The sequence below is a fragment of the Fonsecaea pedrosoi genome (assembly GCF_000835455.1).
Source record: "Fonsecaea pedrosoi CBS 271.37 unplaced genomic scaffold supercont1.10, whole genome shotgun sequence".
Classification (NCBI taxonomy): Eukaryota; Fungi; Ascomycota; class Eurotiomycetes; order Chaetothyriales; family Herpotrichiellaceae; genus Fonsecaea; species Fonsecaea pedrosoi.
Window position 1 is genome coordinate 105,943 of NW_013550606.1, and position 18,724 is coordinate 124,666.

The following is an 18,724-nucleotide window of genomic DNA, read 5'->3' on the forward strand; positions in this document are numbered from 1 at the left end:
AAAAGGAAGGTGCGCCGAATCTCCGCATTTCAATCGCAGTACGAGGAACATATACTTGTATATGCAGAATCGTCTAATACATCATGCCACTACGATTTCTCTAGCTGAGATCAGCATTGTCCTCCCCTCTCCCCCTCCTTTTCGGCCATGTTTCTCTCGCTCTTCGACATCTAAAACACCATTGCAATTGGTGTTGAAAGTTGTTACCATGAAGTGCTCACATTTGACCCGGAGCGTCTTCCGTGCAATCATTGCCAACAAACCATATGCCATTCGAGGCTGCCAGAGAGTGATCGGAAGGAGACCTGCCTATCAGTCACCCTACACCCCCTATCACTTCTACCAAAGACGACATCTCTTTGGACTCAACTTTGGAGGTGCTCGACAGGGCTTCGAGGGTGCCAAAAGCACTCCTGCCAATGTCGAACTTGCGCTGAGCAAGCTGGTTGATCTCATCAGGGCGCGAAGGTGCCAGTCTCGATTACCTCCGGATAACGAAGTTGTCGATGCTCTCAGATTCCTGTTCACCTCTAGAATCGAGTCCCCCCGACGCTTAACGAGAAATGAGGTCTTCCTGGCCACTGAGGCTTTCAAGCATTTACAAGAGCGCGGTCATATTTTCATGGAAGACACCAAGACGAGTCTATCAGAGGAAGATCTGGACAATATTTTGCTGGCATTAGCATCTGCAACAGGTCATGACAGGTTTCGAACCGATGCACGGATTCTAGCAACCTTGGTCTTCGATGCACTCAAGGATCGCCCCGGGGCTGCAAATGGTTCCCACGTCCCCATCCAGCCCAGTGGACATCATCGGGCTCCAGGTTCGCTCCTGTTGACCTATATTACCGTGCTCTCCAGAACAGGCTCAGCCCAGGACGCTCTAGAACTCCTTCGCAAATCTCCCAACGCCTTAGATCGAGCCAGCTTACCTATGTGGACAACTGTGTTGAGAGGCCTCGCAAACGAAGGACGAATGTCAGAGTTCTGGAAGCTCATGCAGCAAGTGCAGAACACCGTCGGGCAACTGGATGCTGTCTCTCAAGAAATATTAGTCACTTATTTTGCACAGCATGACGAGATTTCTACCTTGAAAAAGGTCTTCTCTCTACCTTTAGCGGAAGGTCAGCTGCCAACAACACCGACATTAGTCAAGGTCGTGGACTGTGCGATGCAGAACGGGGAATTGGAATGGGGCGCAAAGGCAGTGCACCTGCTGCAACAGAGGACCGATGCAGGAGACATAGCAGGGACTTTGCTGCTCTGGCACGCTTCGCATGATCCCGATGTGAACCACATACGCCAGATGGTTCAACAGCTATCGGAGCGAGGGGTTACCGATGCAGTGTCATTGAAAAGCCTGAACCGTGTAATCGAGTATGCATATGCGCAAAATAACCCGGAGACAGCGATGCGCTATCTGGAACTGGCCGAATCTCTCGGTCTACACCCGGACGCCAGGACCCGAGCTTTGCAGCTGAATTACGAAATGAAGCGCGGAGATCGTGCGGCTGCAGCCCTGGCTTACGAGCTTCTATCCAGAGAAGATATACCCGTCGACAGGTCGGATGTGCCAATTCTAAACCACTACATTGCCGCCTTGTCCTTCTCTGCAGATCCTGAATACATGCATCTGATGCAGGTGGTTGACCACCTACTTGAAAGTGGAGCGGAACTAGAGGCTGAAGCAATTGCGGGACTGTGCCACGTCTTCCTTCAAAAAGACGAATTGGAGGAAGCAACAGGTTTACTCCGCCACCGCGTCGACAGCTATCCCATGGACGACCGGGCTAGAATAGCTGCCGTCTTCCAACAATTCATCGTGGATCCGACGGTCAAGGACCAGCGCGCCTACAATGCCTACGAACTGTTCCGTCATGCGTTCCCCGAGGCCCCGGTACGAGACCGTATCACCCTGATGCAGTCGTTCTTTGATCGGAATCGTCCTGACCTAGCATGCCTCGTATTCGGCCATATGCGGCAGCGTGAAGATGTTGAAGCTCGGCCTACACCCGAGGCATATGCGAAATGCTTCGAGGGGATCGCCAAGTGTAAGGACATCGACGGGCTACAGATGGTCTACAATATGCTCAAACTAGACCTGGAAGTCGAACAGACGACGCGCATCCACAATGGGCTTATGGCAGCATACACGGAGTGTCAACAACCGTTTGTCGCGATTATCGATCATTTCTGGAAGATCATGGAGTCGCGCGAGGGACCCACGTTGAGCTCTTTTATCCTTGCTCTGCGAGCATGTGAGAGGTGGATACCACAGGGCGGTCACGAGGCGAGACGTATTATGGCACTGATGCAGAGTTTTAACCTCATCATCACAAAAGAAGTGTACGATGCGTACATTGGTGCCCTTGCTGGACAGTCCGAGTTCGAAAATGTCGTGGAATTGATTGAGCATATGGAGCACGATACAGGCGAGCTGCCTGACGCTGTCACCATTGGCACATTCTACAACGCCATACCCTGGCAGTATCGCAAGGACGAGGTGGAGAAATGGGCGAAGAAGGCGCATCCAGAACTGTGGGCCGAGTTGGAGAGCTTTGGCGACATTATAGATGAGGAGTGGGAGATTAGGTACTTCAAGATTGACCGCTCGGTGGATATGGACGACGAACTTCTGTTCCAGAAGGGCGACTATCATCCTGTCATTGCTCAAGAGAGTCAAGCGATGTTGGAAACGCCCTGAGGTGAGATGCCACCAGTGTCCATCGGGTTGAGTTTGACATGGGTGGGTTGGAGATTTCTGTCTTGGACGGCGATGGTATAGCCCAATTTCTACTTGAGGCGGTCAATGGAGTATTGGCTTGAACAGGAGATTTGTTTGTGACGCGCTTTCTTGATCTGGTCTGTCTAATCTGTCACCAAATACTCCATTGCCAACACCAATGTTTCTGGCGAGGCGTTCTTCGAGCCCTGCCAACCCAGAATCGTCACCACGGTATCCGTCAATTCAAGTGTGTCTTGACAACGCAAACGAAGCATCTCTCTTGAAGGCGGTCCCCATGATCATGGCCTTGTCTTGAGCAACGATTCTTCGCTCGAAGGCTTCTGCTCACTGATCGCTGCCGGCGAGACATCTTTCAACTGCGTGCTCGGATTCTTGTCCGCGTCTGTGGGCTTGATCAATTTGTCTACACTGACCCATAGATCCAGGTAGTTTGCATAGGAGTAAACAAAAGTCGGTCTGGTCAGGTCTCCTGAAAAAAAATTACTTAACGACAAAGGAAAGTGGATGAGTGAGTGAGTAAGAACACGAGAAGCCAACTCACCTCCGTCTCGGCCGTGACCTTGTGCTTTTTCCACAAGTCGTCCACCCTTTGATCCAAGTCCATGTCTCCCTTACCACTCAACATCTCCGCGTCAACCTGCCACAGATCCTCGTATACTCCTCGCAGGCCATTCCTAAACTGTAATGCCCTGTTCGGTTGCTTTCTGCTCTTGAGAAAGGTCAAAAGCCTGCAATGACGGTGTTGATGGCTCCCAAGACGGTTAGAGCGATTCCTGCCGCGTTTGAATCTTGTCAAATCGTTTATCAGTTTTTCCTGGTGGCACAATAGAGAACGAATACGCAGCCAAGAACGAATCGGCACTTTGAACAAAGAGCCAGACCTACTTGTCGTCCCGAGCGCGGTGACTGTTGCGCCGATACCGATTTGAGGCCAGAGCATACCGTGCGAGGCGCACATGGCGATGTAATAGAAACGGGTTTGATCCCTGTATGCTTTCTCGAGACGGTTTTGGAAGAGGAATTGGTCGGTGTAAGTCGCCTTACGAACCCGACGAATTGTCAGCATTCTTCCGGTTCAGCTTGAGTCGCTGCTTGAGCGATGATTGCAGAAGTCGTTTGTTCACGTCTGCGTCTTTGTTGCAAGGCCTTTGTAAGGTGAAGGACAGCATGAGAGGACTCGCACCAGTTTCACCTTTTACCCCTACCCGTTGACGAAATTCTGTTCGTTTATCCGAAATCCCACTTGACTGGCTTAATCCAGGAGCATTAGCTCTGCTACCTGCGTGGTCATAGCTAGGATGTGTCGAGGACTCAATCTGAGCTTGGGTGGCCGTTGCGATAGATTTCATATCTTCGACCAAAGGAGCACGACTGTCCTGGGACATGCTCGCTGGAAAGGATACGATTATGGCAAAGGTCAATAAATCTCACCAGCGAAAAGTTATCTGCTTGAGGCTTTTATGACCATAACTTGCCTCACCATGGAGGACATGCCTCTTCGTCAACCACAGCATCAGTTTCCATAAGAAGGAAACTAGAACCATCCAGGCGATTTTCCTCATTGGCGGATTCGGAGCAAGCCCCTGTTTGAAGGAAGCGGTGCGAGATTCGAACCCTGGGATCACGGTAATTCAGCCAAAGGACGCGTAGGACTCCCTGCCACAACCTTGATCATGTGCCTATCTAGAGGGAAGACTGCGACACCATGCATTGGTTCATATACATGGTACGTTGTGGACGCCTCTCGACTTTGAATCCTCCCGCTGCTCCACGGAAGGATTATTGAAGAAGTGAAGAAGCATTATATGAACAGGATGACGGCCTACGACGCGGTGGAAAAACAAAACTCGTCTTTGTTCTACTGTTTGCAGGCCACCGTCCCCGTGGATCGTTACTCAGAGTTCCAAATGAGCCCTGTGAGTCTACTTCGCCAACGCCGCCAAAGCATCCAGTGAGTGGTGAGTCCAGTGTTTTTGTCCGATGTCACTTATTGTACATATATTCTGACATACCTGTATGTAGTTACCCTCAATTTTGTGCTCTAGACGGATTTGCGCGTGGTGCCAGGAGACTGTTCAAGAAAAAGTATCGACGTTCTGACGGAGAGCCTTACTGCCGATTGTCATATGAGCTGCAGGTGGAAAATACCGAGTCCGGACTGATGAAGTATTCGCTATTGATCGAGGCCAGAGAGTATTCTGCTGTGGATGCCATTTATTGAGGCGGTTTCCATGTGCATTTCTTCTTGCACGGATCAGTACGCTGTCAAGAGGCGCTCATGGCTGGGATCCGACCGAGTCTTGCCATCCTCGTCGCTATGTACCTTGGTTTGTCATCGCTTTCCCATCTGGAGAGTCCAACTATAAGGATGTTGTGTTTACGACGTTCCACGGCATCGTTCACGGTAAGATGTATGGTGGTCAGTCGGCAAAAATAGCAACTCTGACGGCGGAGGGGTATTTTCTTTGGATATCATCAATGAGTTCACTCTCTGCCTATTTCTTCGACGATATGCTCTGTGTGATGACCTGCTTGTACGATGCAGAGACGCTTGACTTGTGCGTCGCCGTGCTCCGACCTGATTCTATGGCCGCAGCGGAAATAAGGGATTGCACAGACTGACCCCGCATGCCTTGGCCAGAATTTTACGTGAAGAGGATCGTCATTTGTGTCCGTGGATGGAGCAAGTGGTTTAAGCATTACGCACGGACCATGCCAATGTCTGCATGCAGCAACCATTTGTGGTTAATGGCCCTCTCCACCCCCCACCCTGACCTCTCTGAGGTTGGATGATAGGTCGATCTCTCAGCTTTGACGTCGCGCAGATCTGGAGAGAAGCGTCGCAAGGCTTGGTGCTGAACTGATTGGGAGTGTCTGTGCCCACGCAACCTTTTCTTCCGCATGAGGCTTGGGATCGATAGGCTTTGCTATCTCTGAAAGGAAGGAAGAAACGAACAGACACGTCCGTGGTCGAGGGTATAAGAATGGTGCCATATGCTCACACGGCAACCTTACGAGGACCGTGGTTCTTCACCTTCTTCACCATCTCAAGTGTTTGTTTTAGTTCTTGAGTCGCACCTCGATTACGTCCCAGTATGTCTCTCTCCGGCAGAACGACACTCATCACTGGAGGCGGCAAGAATCTCGGAGCATTGATTGCCACGCTCTTCGCCGCCGAAGGATCGAATCTGGCGCTGCACTACAATTCCGCCTCAACACAAAAGGCGGCCGAAACACTTGCCGCTGACCTCTCGTCCAAGCACAAAGACATCAAGGTCAAGATCTACCAAGGGGACCTTACCACTGCGACAAGCGTGGAGAAGCTATTCAAGAGTGTTGCGGCAGACTTTGGCCCTCAGCTCGACATTGTGATCAACACAGTGGGCATGGTTCTCAAGAAACCATTGGTCGAGATATCCGAAAAGGAGTATGACACCATGTTCGCCATCAATTCCAAAGCGGCCTTTTTCATCACCCAGGAAGCGGCCAAACGGGTCAGCGACGGCGGCAAGATCATCAATACCGTGACGAGCCTCCTCGCGGCGTACGCTCCGTCTTACACTTCCTACCAGGGGAGCAAGAGTCCAGTCGAGTGGTTCACCAAGGGCTTGAGCAAGGAGCTGATGCCAAGGGGGGTCAGTGTGAACGCTGTTGCCCCGGGGCCTATGGTACGTATACGGGCATCGTGTGCTGCGAATCCCGCCGACCAAATAGAGGCTAACAAGGCAATGAATTAGGATACGCGTAAGTTGCAGTCCCCAGCCTTACCGGAGGGTTGAGATCTCATCCGCGCCCAATCAACCAAGAGATAAATCCATGAGAACTCAAATGATCTCATTGTACATGCGGAGGTCCGACTAACTTTGGGACAGCATTCTTCTACGGCCAAGAGAGCCCGGAGGCAGTCGCCTTTCACAAGTCAAATGCCATTGGCGGCCGGCTCACGGACATTAAAGACATTGCTCCCATATACAAGTTCTTGTGCACTGAAGGGGCCTGGATCAATGGTAGGTGGAACATGTTCTCCATCCCCGGGCTTTGAAGATGGACAGCAAGAAGTGATCGGATCTGTGGACGGAAGCACATATGTCCACTTGAAGCTTGTATGACGTGATGGCAGATGCTGATATGGTGTCAATCCAAACAGGCCAGACAATCTTTGCCAATGGAGGATACACGAGTCGTTAAAACAGCAGAGCGCGGGCTGCGAACAAGTGTGCGGTACGGGTCAAAAATTCTCTGGCGGAGGGAAGATCCCGCTAAGTGGTCTTCCTTGCTCCCTTGAAGGTGACGGGCTGGACAGTCCTGGTTGGAGCACATCGGAGTACGAGGTAGTCTGAGTTGAATGAGGGACCAAAAAAAAAGCAGGGAAAAGGCGATAAAGAACAAGGAGGGGATATGCTTGAAATGCTTCGTTGATAGAGTTGGCGGAGGTTGCCGTTTGGGAGCGCTAAGCCATATTCGTACGTACGAGGCCCAAAGCAGTAAGAAGCTAGATCAGTGTGGCCTGTCACTTTCTTCTCCTTCTTCTCATCTCACCGGATAATACCTAGGTACTTTTGGGACCATGTCTTCTGCGTCTCGCCTGTTTCTCCTAATCCGGCAAAGGAAAACATGGTGCGACCCCTGCTCACATTTATCGATGCTGGGCCCCTTGAAGAGGCCCAAGCGCAGCGAATGCGCCGGGAGATCAGGTCGCACGTCGCCCGAGTTGTTGTGTCCCGCCATCAGTCTTGTCGCTCAACTCAACGGCCACCGCACAAAAAGCGCCGCGGCGAGCTGAATCCTACATGGGATCTTTGTCTCGACTCGCTCGTCGACCCCTCAGCCAGCCAGAAAGAAGAAAGCGAGGAACAATCAGAAGACAGGGTGCCGTCTCCTCCGCCTGTCCCCGCGACAGCGAGCAATGACCGACTCCTCCTGGCTGGACCATCTGCAGCGAGCATGATTCCGGCTTCAAAGAGTCCAATCTACCATCATCCTCTTGTTTCCGTAGTGCTGGAAAATTGTAGGTTGCAGCTGATCACCTGTCCTTCCTGCTGCATTCACGGCTTTTGCTTTCTGCCATGATCTGTGTGTGCTGATTAGATCCCCCCCTTAGACCTGAAGCATCTGGCCGTGGCCGTGCCCGAGCTAGATGGAGACAGTCGGTCTGTTCTCCTGCAGACCTCGTGGTTCCCCATGGTTCTCAGCTCGCCGATCATATTCCAAGTCATCGTCTTGTTCTCGGCGTCTCATTATGCGGCGAGGCAGAATGACATGACTCTGGCCGAGACGATCCTGTTCCTTAAACAATGCGCCATTTCGGGCATCGCGCAGGCCCTATCACCGGCCTCGAAGAAGGGCATGGTCTATCGGGACGAGATCATCGCCGCTGTCGCCAAGATGGCCAGCTACGAAGCCATATTCGGGGACGAGGGCGCATATCACTGTCACATGGACGCCGTGAAACGCATGTTGGAAGAAAGAGGCGGACTGGCCGCTCTAGGCCTGGAAGGGTTCCTGTCTCGGCTCCTGGTTTTTATTGATACCAACTCGGCATTCCTCCTCAACGCCCCGTTACATCTTAACGGTTCGTCTCTGCCCAAATTGGCCAATCAATTTATCATGCCGAATCCCAGTCGTTTTGTCGGCGAGGTATAAAGGGGGCGCCGATCCCGGTGGAAGGAATGTATGTAGGATATACGGGAGTTTCGGAGTTTCAGGCGAGGGACACCGGCAAAAGTTGCCTAGGTGGTCATCTTGGTGTTTGGCGAGTGCTGGCTCATTGCTCAATAGAGGGGTTGCAGCGCCTGTCAGGCCCAGACTGTTAATCGATAAGCCCAAATGGAGCCTAATGGGGCCCGATGGAGCCACCAGCCTTTGCCCACTGCATCCGCTTCGTCCACCTTCACTACCCCACCTGCGCCCTGGTAAGCTTCTTACATTGACACCACCACCACCACCTGGTGACATCCCACCTCCGAGGTTTGTCACCGCCCGAAAATTATCCAATTGTCTGACATCTTGACCTCTCATTGTCACAGCCAGTTTCATGCTCAATGGTTCCTGTCAGACATGTCTCGCCTCCCCCTCGTTCGACATCCGAATGATCACGCGGACCTGATCGGAACAAGTTCAGGTGACAATGGGTACGGGGTACCAGTAACAAACCGTGGGCGAGAACGCGGATACACGAAGGAGAAGGCTGATGGATGATCGACTTTACCGCATGTTCCTCGACTCCCGCCTTCAATTTCAACTTCCACCCTCACTCCCTCTCTCTCCTCTCATCGTGGTGGCTGGTCCACAAGATCTTGTCATTCAACCGGACACTGACTGGACGGTGTTGTTTGCTTCAACACTCGACACTGCCTCTCCCAACTGGCGCCAGGCAATCCGATGTCATAACCCTCCGGTTCAGGCCAATTCCATTACTGATCCACATCCGCGAACCCGTCCCTGCGTGTGACCAAGAGGAGTTATGAACGACTACACCTGCTCGATCTGCTGACTGTTGTGCCTTCCCTCCGGACTCCTAATAATCTGCCCAAGCTGTCTACGTCCTGCTCCAGTCCAAGCAACGATGTCCTTCCTCCGCAAGACCTCCGATCCTCCAGCATTCTTTCCCATCTTCCCTACATATCTTCTCCCCTCGATCCCGTTTCGCCGCAAGTCGCGTCAGTCGAGCACCGACAGCAGCAGTTCCACGGACACAGCTGCGTCCGCCGCCTCAACCGCTTCGAACCCCTTCACTAGAAGCCCTACCCCGACCCCCATTCCCGTCTCATCCACTTCATCTACTATAGCTCCGCCGGAGGACAAGTTCCTCAATGGCCACAGCTCCCACATTCAATGCGCAAAATGCTCCACTGATCTGTGCCTGACTTCGCAGATCATCAGCAAGGGCTTTATGGGCAGACATGGTCGAGCGTATCTGGTTCAAGGGACAACTAGCCACATCCACACCACAGCCCCTTCCTTGCCTAATACGTTTCAGAACAAGAACATCTCGCGAAACCTCGTGACGGGGCAGCATATTGTCAGCGATATTAGCTGCGCAATCTGCGACAGCATACTCGGATGGAAATACGTTGAAGCCAGTGAAGAGAGCCAAAAGTACAAGGTTGGCAAGTTTATCCTCGAGACCAAACGCATTCGCATCAACGTTTCGTGGGAGAATGAGGAAGATGACACCAGTCCCTACACATACGATGAAGTCCTACCCCTGCCTCCAAGAGACCTGAGAAAGATAGTCGATGGAGCTGGCGATCCGAGCGATGAGCTCGAATTTGACTCGCAAGACGAGGATGAATGCGAGGACCTCTTTGCTGGAGTATGGAGCCCGCAACTTGCTGCTAAAAGGCGGCAGAGGAAACGGGAGCGGTTTGGCAGGCGTCCCGTTGGCGGCTTGATCGCCTTTGGAACTGCGAGCAGCACCGATACTCTTTCATGACCCCTACGACATTACGCATACTATGCCTACCCCAAGTTCGAGCACGACTTCCAATGCTTACACAAAGGCCGACCCTGCTCGAGACGGTGTAGTCGCTTATACGGAAACGGCACAATGTGCCTGAGGCCGATCCGGAACGATCATCAGCCGCCAACTTCTGGCATAGTCTGGATTCCTACTATCTAGCACTCACAGCCTGTGCATGCCATTTACGCAGACCGCCTGTCCAAAGCCCCTTAGGATGCCGCAAAGACCTTTGCTACCGCTTTCTCGGGCTGGCATTTGTGACTCTTTTATTTCAAGTACCAGAATACCCCCTCATCGCAATAATGCCCTGTTTGATTTCAACACATTCATGATACCCACCACAGAAGGTCAGTTTATACCAGGGCGTTTCGGAGGGATGAAACAGCATTTGGCCAAGTTACAGCTCGTTAATCACGAGCACCGGTGGCGAGTTTCTGTTTTGCTCTTTGTTTTGTAATGCAGGAAGCGAAGCTGGAGATCCGTTGCAGAGGATACCTCGGGGAGGACGGACGTCTCAATGCATAATGGCGACGATGGGGCAGATGATGATGATCATCAAGAACCCGACAGGATGAGATGGCTTGAGACACATCTCTTGGGATATCTAGTAATAGTATAGTATAGCCGATCCACTCGACAACTACTTAATCAATTGATTAATCACCCCCCTACCTACCTCGCTCGCTAGGCGTCTACTAAGTCACCCATATGTCTCTATACAATGTATTACATTATTTGTCTATCTGTCTACACAGAGACTAGACTGTCGTGTGGCCTCGTGAGTCGTGGTGGATAGGGAGGCCGCCTCCTGACTAGATACGAAGCGATGTGATGTGATATACATAAAAAATGTGATATGTGGTGCTTGGTGTGTGGTATGTGATATGTGATACGAGATATGAAATGTATATGTCGTACCCCGATGCATGGTATGAATTCAATGGTATATGGTATATTTTCTAGCCAAGCATGCGTCGACAGTCGCATTGTAAGCCTATATATGATAGCTAGATATGTAGCTCCGTAGGCATCGGTCCAGCTCTCTTTCAGGATTGTCCAACTTCAACTCTGCGAAAGGTGTGCAGAGTCCTGGGTAGTCTTTGCCACACACACACACATATTGTAAAAATCTGTCGAGCTTTGGGGCTAGAGACGGTTGTCAGCTCTCGGCTCGCGATCCTTCTTCCGTAAAACATGGTACTGGCAATCGTGACAGTATGACCCTTTGTAGGAGGAATTGGGTTTATGTTATGCACCTCCAATGAAAAACGATAACAATTTGCTTCCTTCCAACCCAGACGGCTCTCCATTTGCCTCACCAACTGGAACCACCGCATTCCCTCTCAAGCGTGAGGGTGATGATGGTGGTTGTGGTGGTGGTGTTGGTTGTCGGCACTGTCCACGCTTTTGGCTTTCAGTCCCTTTCCAAACTTGCAGCACGCCTCGTGTCTCCTCAGGTTGTCCAGTCTGGGAAATCGCCTCTTACAGCCCAGCCCGTGGTACTTGCACAGCGTGTGTTGATGCTTGGGCCTGTGCGTGGCCATGTGCCTCTTGAAATTCGAGCCTTCGCCGTTCAGGAACGTGTGGCAGATATGGCAGTACATCTTATTGCCGTTGTGGTGGGTCGCAACGTGCTCGTCGCGGACTTGCTTGTACATGAACGATTTCGGGCACGAAGGGAATGTGCACTTGAACGGCCCTTCTGATTTGTGAAGGTGCTGGTGTCGATGACCTGCCGCGGAGGCGGAAGACGAAGATGTTGAAGAAAACGTGGTAAGAAACGAGGCGAGATGTTTCTTCGAGATATGGCCCGTCAGCGCAGCTTCGGAAGCAAAGTTTGGAGAGTCACAGTTCTGCCACTGGCATTTCGTCACGCCTTTGACCAAATGAACAGACTTCAAATGCTTCTTGAGGTCGGTGCCAGTGGCGAAGGAGGCGCCACAAACAGTGCCGCAAGGCATGAGCCATTGGCAGGCTCGAGAGGTCTCGGGGGAAGTAACGGCCCTTAAAAGATCTTGTGTGTTGTTCAATGGATCCTTGGCAGGAGCAGCAGGAAGGAGTGCTTTGGGTTGTAGGCTGGAAGTTGCGCTAATATTCATCGGTTCAGATACCGCGAACTCGGGAAGAGATGTGCGCTGATGAGCGGCGGCTGGATGACATCCAAAGTTCGGTCTAAATGGTGGTAACGGGAGCTGTTGGTTTAGTCCGGGGTTGCCCGTGCAAATCTGCTCCTGAGCTATGTTGGTCCAGAAGGGGATAGTGTTATCGAAGCACTGGTGGTGCATAGGGACGTCCAGTGGATGTGCGACAATATCGGGCTGGCCGTTAGGGAGTTCGAGAGCTCGGAAAGTGGGAGCATCTGTCTCGTCAAATTGTAGGTCCGGGGCCATCAAGGCATTCTCATCCAGTAGTGGGACCGAGAATGATAGGCCCAGAGTTTTATCCCGTTCAAACTGACTCCAGTCAATGCAGTCAAAGCAAGAGAAATCACACTCGTCGCAGGTGCCTTGACACAAAGCGCCTTCGGAGCACTTGACACCATTTTCCTCTTTACATTCCTCGCAATCGTCGACATAGTCGCCGACATGTTGGTTTGCTTTCAGATGCTCCTCGACACAGTCCTCGCAGTCGTCAACACAATCCTCACAGTCCATTGGACTGGGGGAGGTATGATGAGGTTCATCACAGCAGGGTGCAAGGTCATTGGCAACCTGGTCAAAATCGACAATGCCGGCGCTGTCGTGTTCGTAGTCGACACAGCAGTTAAGGGCGTTGGACGGCTGGAAGGAAGACTCGTCGTCCTCGCCGCAACAAGTAAATTTATGAGGTTCTGCGGAAAACCGTGACGGGCTCCTCGCTGGGACCTGGCCCCTTATCGGTGATCTGTAGTTCTGCGCCCGATGTGCGAGGCGTGACTTGGGCGGGAAGACGTCGATAGGATTGACATAGGGCTGGTGATGGAAGTCTTGGGCCGTCAATCCCTGCGGTGATGTTCTGCCCATGGCGATGCCGATACGGGGAGCGCTGAAGCTCTACTGGCTCAGACGATACGGTCTGGTTGCGCGCTCGACTCGTCTCGGCTGAACGAAGGCGTCTGAGGAGAGAATGAATCCCAAGGCTGTGGTTAGTGTAACGTGGGGTTTTCGGGAAACGGGAAAATTCGAGGCGATCGAGGCTCGAGTGGGATGCACGGGGTTTATAATCCGGCCAAGCCAGTCTAGCTCTAATTGGACTAGGTTAGTACGATAAAGAAGAATAAGTCTTGGCATGACATTGGTCTGTCACGCAACACATCCCGAGTTCACACATCGACACGCCATTGACACGAGTTGCTTCACATGTCACGCAGTTTGTTTCTACATCGGTATCGACATTTTTTGCGTGTTTGACTTCCTAAGTCGCAGAGGTGCTCAAGCCCCTGCTCTCCGCTCTCCTCAGCCTTACCCATCTGACTTTTTCACTCTCTTAACCTCCTCACGCTGCGTAAACTCCAGGAACTCCCTCTTTTTCTGCTCCATCTTTTTGTCGTCCATGTTTTCCTCCCATTTCACCAGAACATGCTCGTCATCATCCAGCAGATCACTCGTGTTGTCCAGTCCCTTCCACTTCACAATTCCATCGCCCTTGAAGCTGGCCACTCGCTGCGGGTAGAACATGTGGCAGGTTGGTCTGAAAGCCTCTCGGCCAGCCGGGGTGTTGATGTCCTTGATAAGTGGGGGAAATAAGAGAATCATGTTTCGCCCTTCGTCCATTATAGGAGCACGGCAATAGGCACAAGAGACCTTACAAGGAAGGTGATGCGTGGTGGATTTTGCAGTTGGGTCATACCAGCCGAGGTCGTGGTGGCCATTTGTGAAGTTGATATCCGACTTGTGAAAGATGGCAGCCCATTGAAAGGGTGCCTTGAAAATAAATGAACCATCAGAGAGTATCCTCAAATCATAAAAGCACACCAGCAGCAGTGTGACCGGGTTAGACAGGCGTAACTTACTCCATGTAATCTCTGACACGTCGTGCAATGACAATACTTGGCCGCCAACGGCTTGTCTCGACTCAACTGATACGTGACTTTGCCACAATGGCACTGACCCTCCCATTTGACTGGGAAGTCCTCGTCTTTGCTGTGGAGACGGTATGGCTCGCGGTGTTTCCACTCATCCTCCGGGCGGTCTGTGGTGGAACCAGCTTGGTATTGATGGGCTTCTGGGGATTCATTGTCCCTCTTAGATGGTACGCTGTCCTGCTCTTTACCCATTTTGCTGGTCGTGAATGAGCGTCTAGATTGCTTAGGGGTACTGTGGATATAACCTGACAATAAATGATGGGCGTCCGAACTCTTCGAAGGCGCAGGTAGAGTACGTGGTCTTTGAAGACAGCAAGCAGGGATAAACGAAGATGCGGCACGCCGCGAGAGAAGGCTGCTAGATGTGACCTGTCGTTGAGAAATCGAATGGAATCCGAGACGAAGCAGTGACCTAGGACTCATGAGGATGAAGAAGAATGTAGGAATAGAGAGCCGAGGTCTATATCTAAGAGAAACGAATGATGGGACAGACCAAGTAGATGATTATTCCGGCTTGGAAAGTTTCAGGCGCACACAATCATTTTGTCCACTTGTTTTCTTGATGCGATGGGTACATTTATTGCAGCGGATTGGAGACCCGAGGATGAACCCGGGCGCGGCCAACAACGTCACCAGTTTGAATGGTCTGCAAAGACAATGACAATTGGGAGGCTCGCGTCAGAATGATGACATGCTATACAAATCCCTAAGGGTTAAGGATGGGATTCAGGAGGAATTGAATGCGGAAAAAATGTCGTGTAACTCAATGACACCATGACTCTGCCATCCGCAATCATCATTGAGAAATAGAGATATAGCAGATAGGACACAATACAGAGTATGGGGGAAACGGTGGGAGAAAGTCAGCCAATCTCCAATGTTGGTGACATCATCATCGAGCCTCGCACGTGACTGTGTATATTTGCCGCCACCGACTCGAGATTTCGACAGCCTCGCGAAAAGCGCCAGAGAGACCATAGCCGCCCATCGCCAGTAGAGACAATGTGTATACTGAATTTGAGAGCTATCAGCGCGCTCAGCTGATGACTTCCTTCGCCTCCAACTGTTTCATCACCTCCATCAACACCTCCTTCGTAGTCAGGGACGCCTTCCTGGGATCTTTCCTCACTCTCTGCCACACCTCGCCGTGCTTCGGTTCATTCGCGATGCATTTTGCAATGACATCTTCCCGTTTCTCCTCGGTTCCGTGCTGCATCAGGAACTTGAGGTACCAGGCCCAGCTATCTCCCAGGTCAGGATCCACCACAAGCGCCTTCTCAAACCAATTCATCGCTTTGTCCAGTCTCCGCTCGCTCCAGAATATCCGCGCCACCGTCACAAACAACACAGGATCGTTATCCACAGCCTTGATGGCTTCCAGACTCAGAGGTTTACGCTGCGTACGCGGTTGTAATTTCCAGATGTTCTCAGACCACAGAAGCCCTGACTTAGGACACTCTTGCAACCCTTTGGACATAAGGATTTTGGCCTGCTGGACATTCGGGGGGTTGGCATGTAGCTCGACTCTGACACTCTCGGCCCATAGCTCGGCATTTTTCGGGTTCTGGAGGCGTGCACGGTCAAGCACGGAGCGCGCTTTGATGATGATGCCTTCCTTTTGTTCGAGTCTCGCCGCCAGAAGCCACAATGGCACAGACTTGGGGCACGCTCTGGTGCCCTGGGCATACGCTTCTCGCGCCTGAGGTACCATGCCCTTATCCTCGTAGATTTGTCCCTTCATCATCCACAGCTTCGCACTTCGTGGAAAGCGTGTCTCTTTCTTATCGATCACTCTCGACGTGAGACCTTGAAGAACCAAGTCGAGGGCGACATCGGTGTTGCCCAACTGCCTTTCGTATGCCGCGCTCTTATACCATACTCGCTCAGTTGGTGCCTCTTGTCTCGCCGTCGCAAGAAGTTCTCGTGCTTGACTGACCTGCCCGGCATCGGCCTCCAACCTGACCGCTGCCAGCCAGATCTCCTCGTTATTGGGGTTTTGATTGAATGCTTTACCGAGCACTCGTCGGGCATCGTCAACTTCTCCGGCATGCCATTTCTCCCTTGCCAGCTGGAGCCATAATTCTTCTGATTGAGGACAAGCCTCGACGGCCTTTTCCAAAACTTGCCACAGGGCGTCTTTGGTACCATGGTTCCTCTCGAGATCAGCTGCGGCCATCCACAGTGATTTGCTGGTGGGGAAGACTCGTAAGGCGTAGGCATAGATAGCTCGAGCGGTCTCGAACTTCTCCCGTCCAATGCTTGCCTTGGCGTCATCCTTGAAGATCTCTTTTCGGTCATCATCCTCGTCGAGAGTCCAGCCGAGAGTCTCCCGAATGATGGCGCCACACGTCAAGACAGCACCCTCCTCCTCGCATTTCTCAGCCTCCGTGATCCATTCTTCGCGCTTGAGCATGGCTCCCTCCTTCACCAATGCTTTCACGGCACGATTCATGATATTGACTTTATTGGCGTTGCCCATTTGTTCTTGTAACCTGGCCGCAGCAATCCAGATCTCGTGGCTGGTGGGTACAGCCTTTCGAGCCTTGTTGAGGACAGCCTGAGCATTCTCAGGCGTCTCCAGACGAGCCAAAGCAAGCCAGAGCTCAACGGACAGCGGAATAATCTCAGTAGCCTTTGCCAGCAAGAGTCTCGCGTCTTCCGGATCCTCCTCCAGATTCACTGCTTCCTTCCAGATCGCTACTGATTGCGGAATATGGTCGATCGCTTGCCGGAGGACTCGTTTCTTTGCTCGAGGGTCTGTCTCCAGTCTCATGGCCTCAATCCACAATCTGGTGGATCGTTCGTTGTTCTTGATGGCGTTGGCAGCAATGATCTTGGCGTTCTGTCCTTCGTTGAGCCGGATATTTTCCAACCAGGCATCCTCACTCTTTGGACACATCTCACAACCCTGGGCCATCCTTTTCCTCGCTGCGACAATCTTACCAGCGTATTCTTCCAAGCGCGCAGCGGCAATCCAAGCTGGTGCGTGTTTGGGGTTGGTCTTAATCACGGAGTCGAGCAAAGTCCGTACCCGCTGAATCTCGCCGAGCTGTACCTTGGAGGGATCGAACTCTGACGTCTCAAGACTGGTGAGATATCCTTTCGGATCAATCGTCGTCGCTGTGCCTGTACCGGCGTCCGCCTTTGCCGCCCTGTCTAGCCTAGTTTGTAGCACCCTGTCTCTTGCAGCACCAATATCGGCAAAGTTTGTCATGGTTCCATCCTTGTGGTCCACAGTAGTGACAGCGCCGTCTGCGGTATCATCTTGCACGCTGGTTGAAAACTCGGCAGCATCCCTCGCCCTCGCAAGGACGCTGTCAGGTACAACATAGGAGCGCTGATGTCGGTTCTGTCTCGCTCGTCGATTCTTGCCTGTTAGGTCACCGGGATCTGGAATGTTTGCCCAGTCGTCGTCGGTTAATGTGACGAGGCCGCGCTTCAGATCAGCAAACTGATCCGAGATTTTTGGGTTCTTGCGGTTGTACTCCTCGAGCTCTTCTCGTTCTCGTTCTTCCCTAGAGGACGGCGAAGGAATCATGTCGGTAATCTGTTCATTCCCATGTGGAAAAGATAAACCACGTGTCTTTGCGAAGGGAGGGGCAATTGGGAAGGGTGGTACTAACCTTAGTCTTTTCCGACGCTTGCCCATGCGCTCATCCACATCCTGATAGATTCTATCTGCCTCGTCGTCGTCTTGTGTGAAAGTGCCAGAGGCAAACAGGCCTGTCTCGTTATCCGGGTCCTGAAACCGGTCGTCATCCTCCTCTTCTTGCTCCGGTTTCTTGGTGCTGGCGCCGTACGCCGTGGGGGGAGCTGCACCGAGTTGCTGTGCTCGTCGCGCAAGAGCCTCTTGGATCTGTTCGGCGCTGGGTCCATCTCGAGCAGGGCCCAAGTCGGATCGAGTGGTGAAGCCGGTTGCGCCTCGACCGAGACCGGCAACGTAATTTTCGGGGGCTTGTTGGTTGAGAAAGTCGCGCCGCGACATGGTGAAGGTAGGCTGGCGGCACCTTAAAGCCGCAAAAGAAGACGGTAGTAGTGGAGAAAAGTGTGCAGGACACCCTGCTGAAGAGAAAGGGAGGGATCAGCGAGGCCAAACAGGTGATGAAGAACAAGTTTTGAGTCAGGTACTGTACTTTGGTACGAGGCTGGCGTTCTGCATTTCCCCACAGATCAAGATTATGCTGCCTTTTACCGCCAAGAGGACCTAAACAGTCTAGCGATGATTGGCCGTTGAAGTCTGGCTTGTCAGACGCCGGGGTGTCACGTGTGTCCCCTTGTGAAAAACGCCGGACTTTCAAAAGCAGTCGCCCGAGTCTACGTCTCAGGCCTGATAACACTTTGGCTCTACCTGACCTTGGTTCCGCGATATGATCATAGCTGGCATCGCCTGGAGGGCCCTGGCCAGGAGAATTTTGGGGCGGTTCGGGTGAGCCATCCTTACCGAGGGACGGTG

The 18,724-nt window shown here is 52.2% G+C and overlaps 9 protein-coding genes across 9 annotated transcripts; 5 read left to right on the forward strand and 4 right to left on the reverse strand.

The window, feature by feature from the left end:
• Positions 1–208: 208 nt before the first annotated feature.
• Z517_12503 (uncharacterized protein) lies at positions 209–2,704 on the forward strand (the record flags this gene model as incomplete). The annotated part of the gene is made up of 1 exon (XM_013422447.1): positions 209–2,704. One exon carries the CDS (start codon positions 209–211, stop codon positions 2,702–2,704), a length of 2,496 nt encoding a protein of 831 aa, XP_013277901.1.
• A 320-nt stretch (positions 2,705–3,024) lies between these two features.
• Z517_12504 (uncharacterized protein) lies at positions 3,025–4,131 on the reverse strand (the record flags this gene model as incomplete). Its single annotated transcript, XM_013422448.1, has 2 exons — positions 3,025–3,215; positions 3,795–4,131. The coding sequence occupies 2 exons, from the start codon at positions 4,129–4,131 to the stop codon at positions 3,025–3,027; spliced, it is 528 nt and encodes a 175-aa protein (XP_013277902.1).
• Positions 4,132–4,560: 429 nt separating this feature from the next.
• Z517_12505 (uncharacterized protein) lies at positions 4,561–4,967 on the forward strand (the record flags this gene model as incomplete). Its single annotated transcript, XM_013422449.1, has 2 exons — positions 4,561–4,697; positions 4,769–4,967. 2 exons carry the CDS (start codon positions 4,561–4,563, stop codon positions 4,965–4,967), a joined length of 336 nt encoding a protein of 111 aa, XP_013277903.1.
• Positions 4,968–5,841: 874 nt separating this feature from the next.
• Z517_12506 (uncharacterized protein) lies at positions 5,842–6,788 on the forward strand (the record flags this gene model as incomplete). Its single annotated transcript, XM_013422450.1, has 3 exons — positions 5,842–6,414; positions 6,484–6,490; positions 6,619–6,788. The coding sequence occupies 3 exons, from the start codon at positions 5,842–5,844 to the stop codon at positions 6,786–6,788; spliced, it is 750 nt and encodes a 249-aa protein (XP_013277904.1).
• Positions 6,789–7,360: 572 nt separating this feature from the next.
• Z517_12507 (uncharacterized protein) lies at positions 7,361–8,389 on the forward strand (the record flags this gene model as incomplete). The annotated part of the gene is made up of 2 exons (XM_013422451.1): positions 7,361–7,754; positions 7,848–8,389. 2 exons carry the CDS (start codon positions 7,361–7,363, stop codon positions 8,387–8,389), a joined length of 936 nt encoding a protein of 311 aa, XP_013277905.1.
• A 922-nt stretch (positions 8,390–9,311) lies between these two features.
• On the forward strand, positions 9,312–10,181 carry Z517_12508 (uncharacterized protein; the record flags this gene model as incomplete). The annotated part of the gene is made up of 1 exon (XM_013422452.1): positions 9,312–10,181. One exon carries the CDS (start codon positions 9,312–9,314, stop codon positions 10,179–10,181), a length of 870 nt encoding a protein of 289 aa, XP_013277906.1.
• A 1,370-nt stretch (positions 10,182–11,551) lies between these two features.
• On the reverse strand, positions 11,552–13,210 carry Z517_12509 (uncharacterized protein; the record flags this gene model as incomplete). The annotated part of the gene is made up of 1 exon (XM_013422453.1): positions 11,552–13,210. One exon carries the CDS (start codon positions 13,208–13,210, stop codon positions 11,552–11,554), a length of 1,659 nt encoding a protein of 552 aa, XP_013277907.1.
• Positions 13,211–13,648: 438 nt separating this feature from the next.
• Z517_12510 (uncharacterized protein) lies at positions 13,649–14,463 on the reverse strand (the record flags this gene model as incomplete). Its single annotated transcript, XM_013422454.1, has 2 exons — positions 13,649–14,110; positions 14,200–14,463. The coding sequence occupies 2 exons, from the start codon at positions 14,461–14,463 to the stop codon at positions 13,649–13,651; spliced, it is 726 nt and encodes a 241-aa protein (XP_013277908.1).
• An 844-nt stretch (positions 14,464–15,307) lies between these two features.
• Z517_12511 (uncharacterized protein) lies at positions 15,308–18,256 on the reverse strand (the record flags this gene model as incomplete). Its single annotated transcript, XM_013422455.1, has 1 exon — positions 15,308–18,256. One exon carries the CDS (start codon positions 18,254–18,256, stop codon positions 15,308–15,310), a length of 2,949 nt encoding a protein of 982 aa, XP_013277909.1.
• Positions 18,257–18,724: the final 468 nt, after the last annotated feature.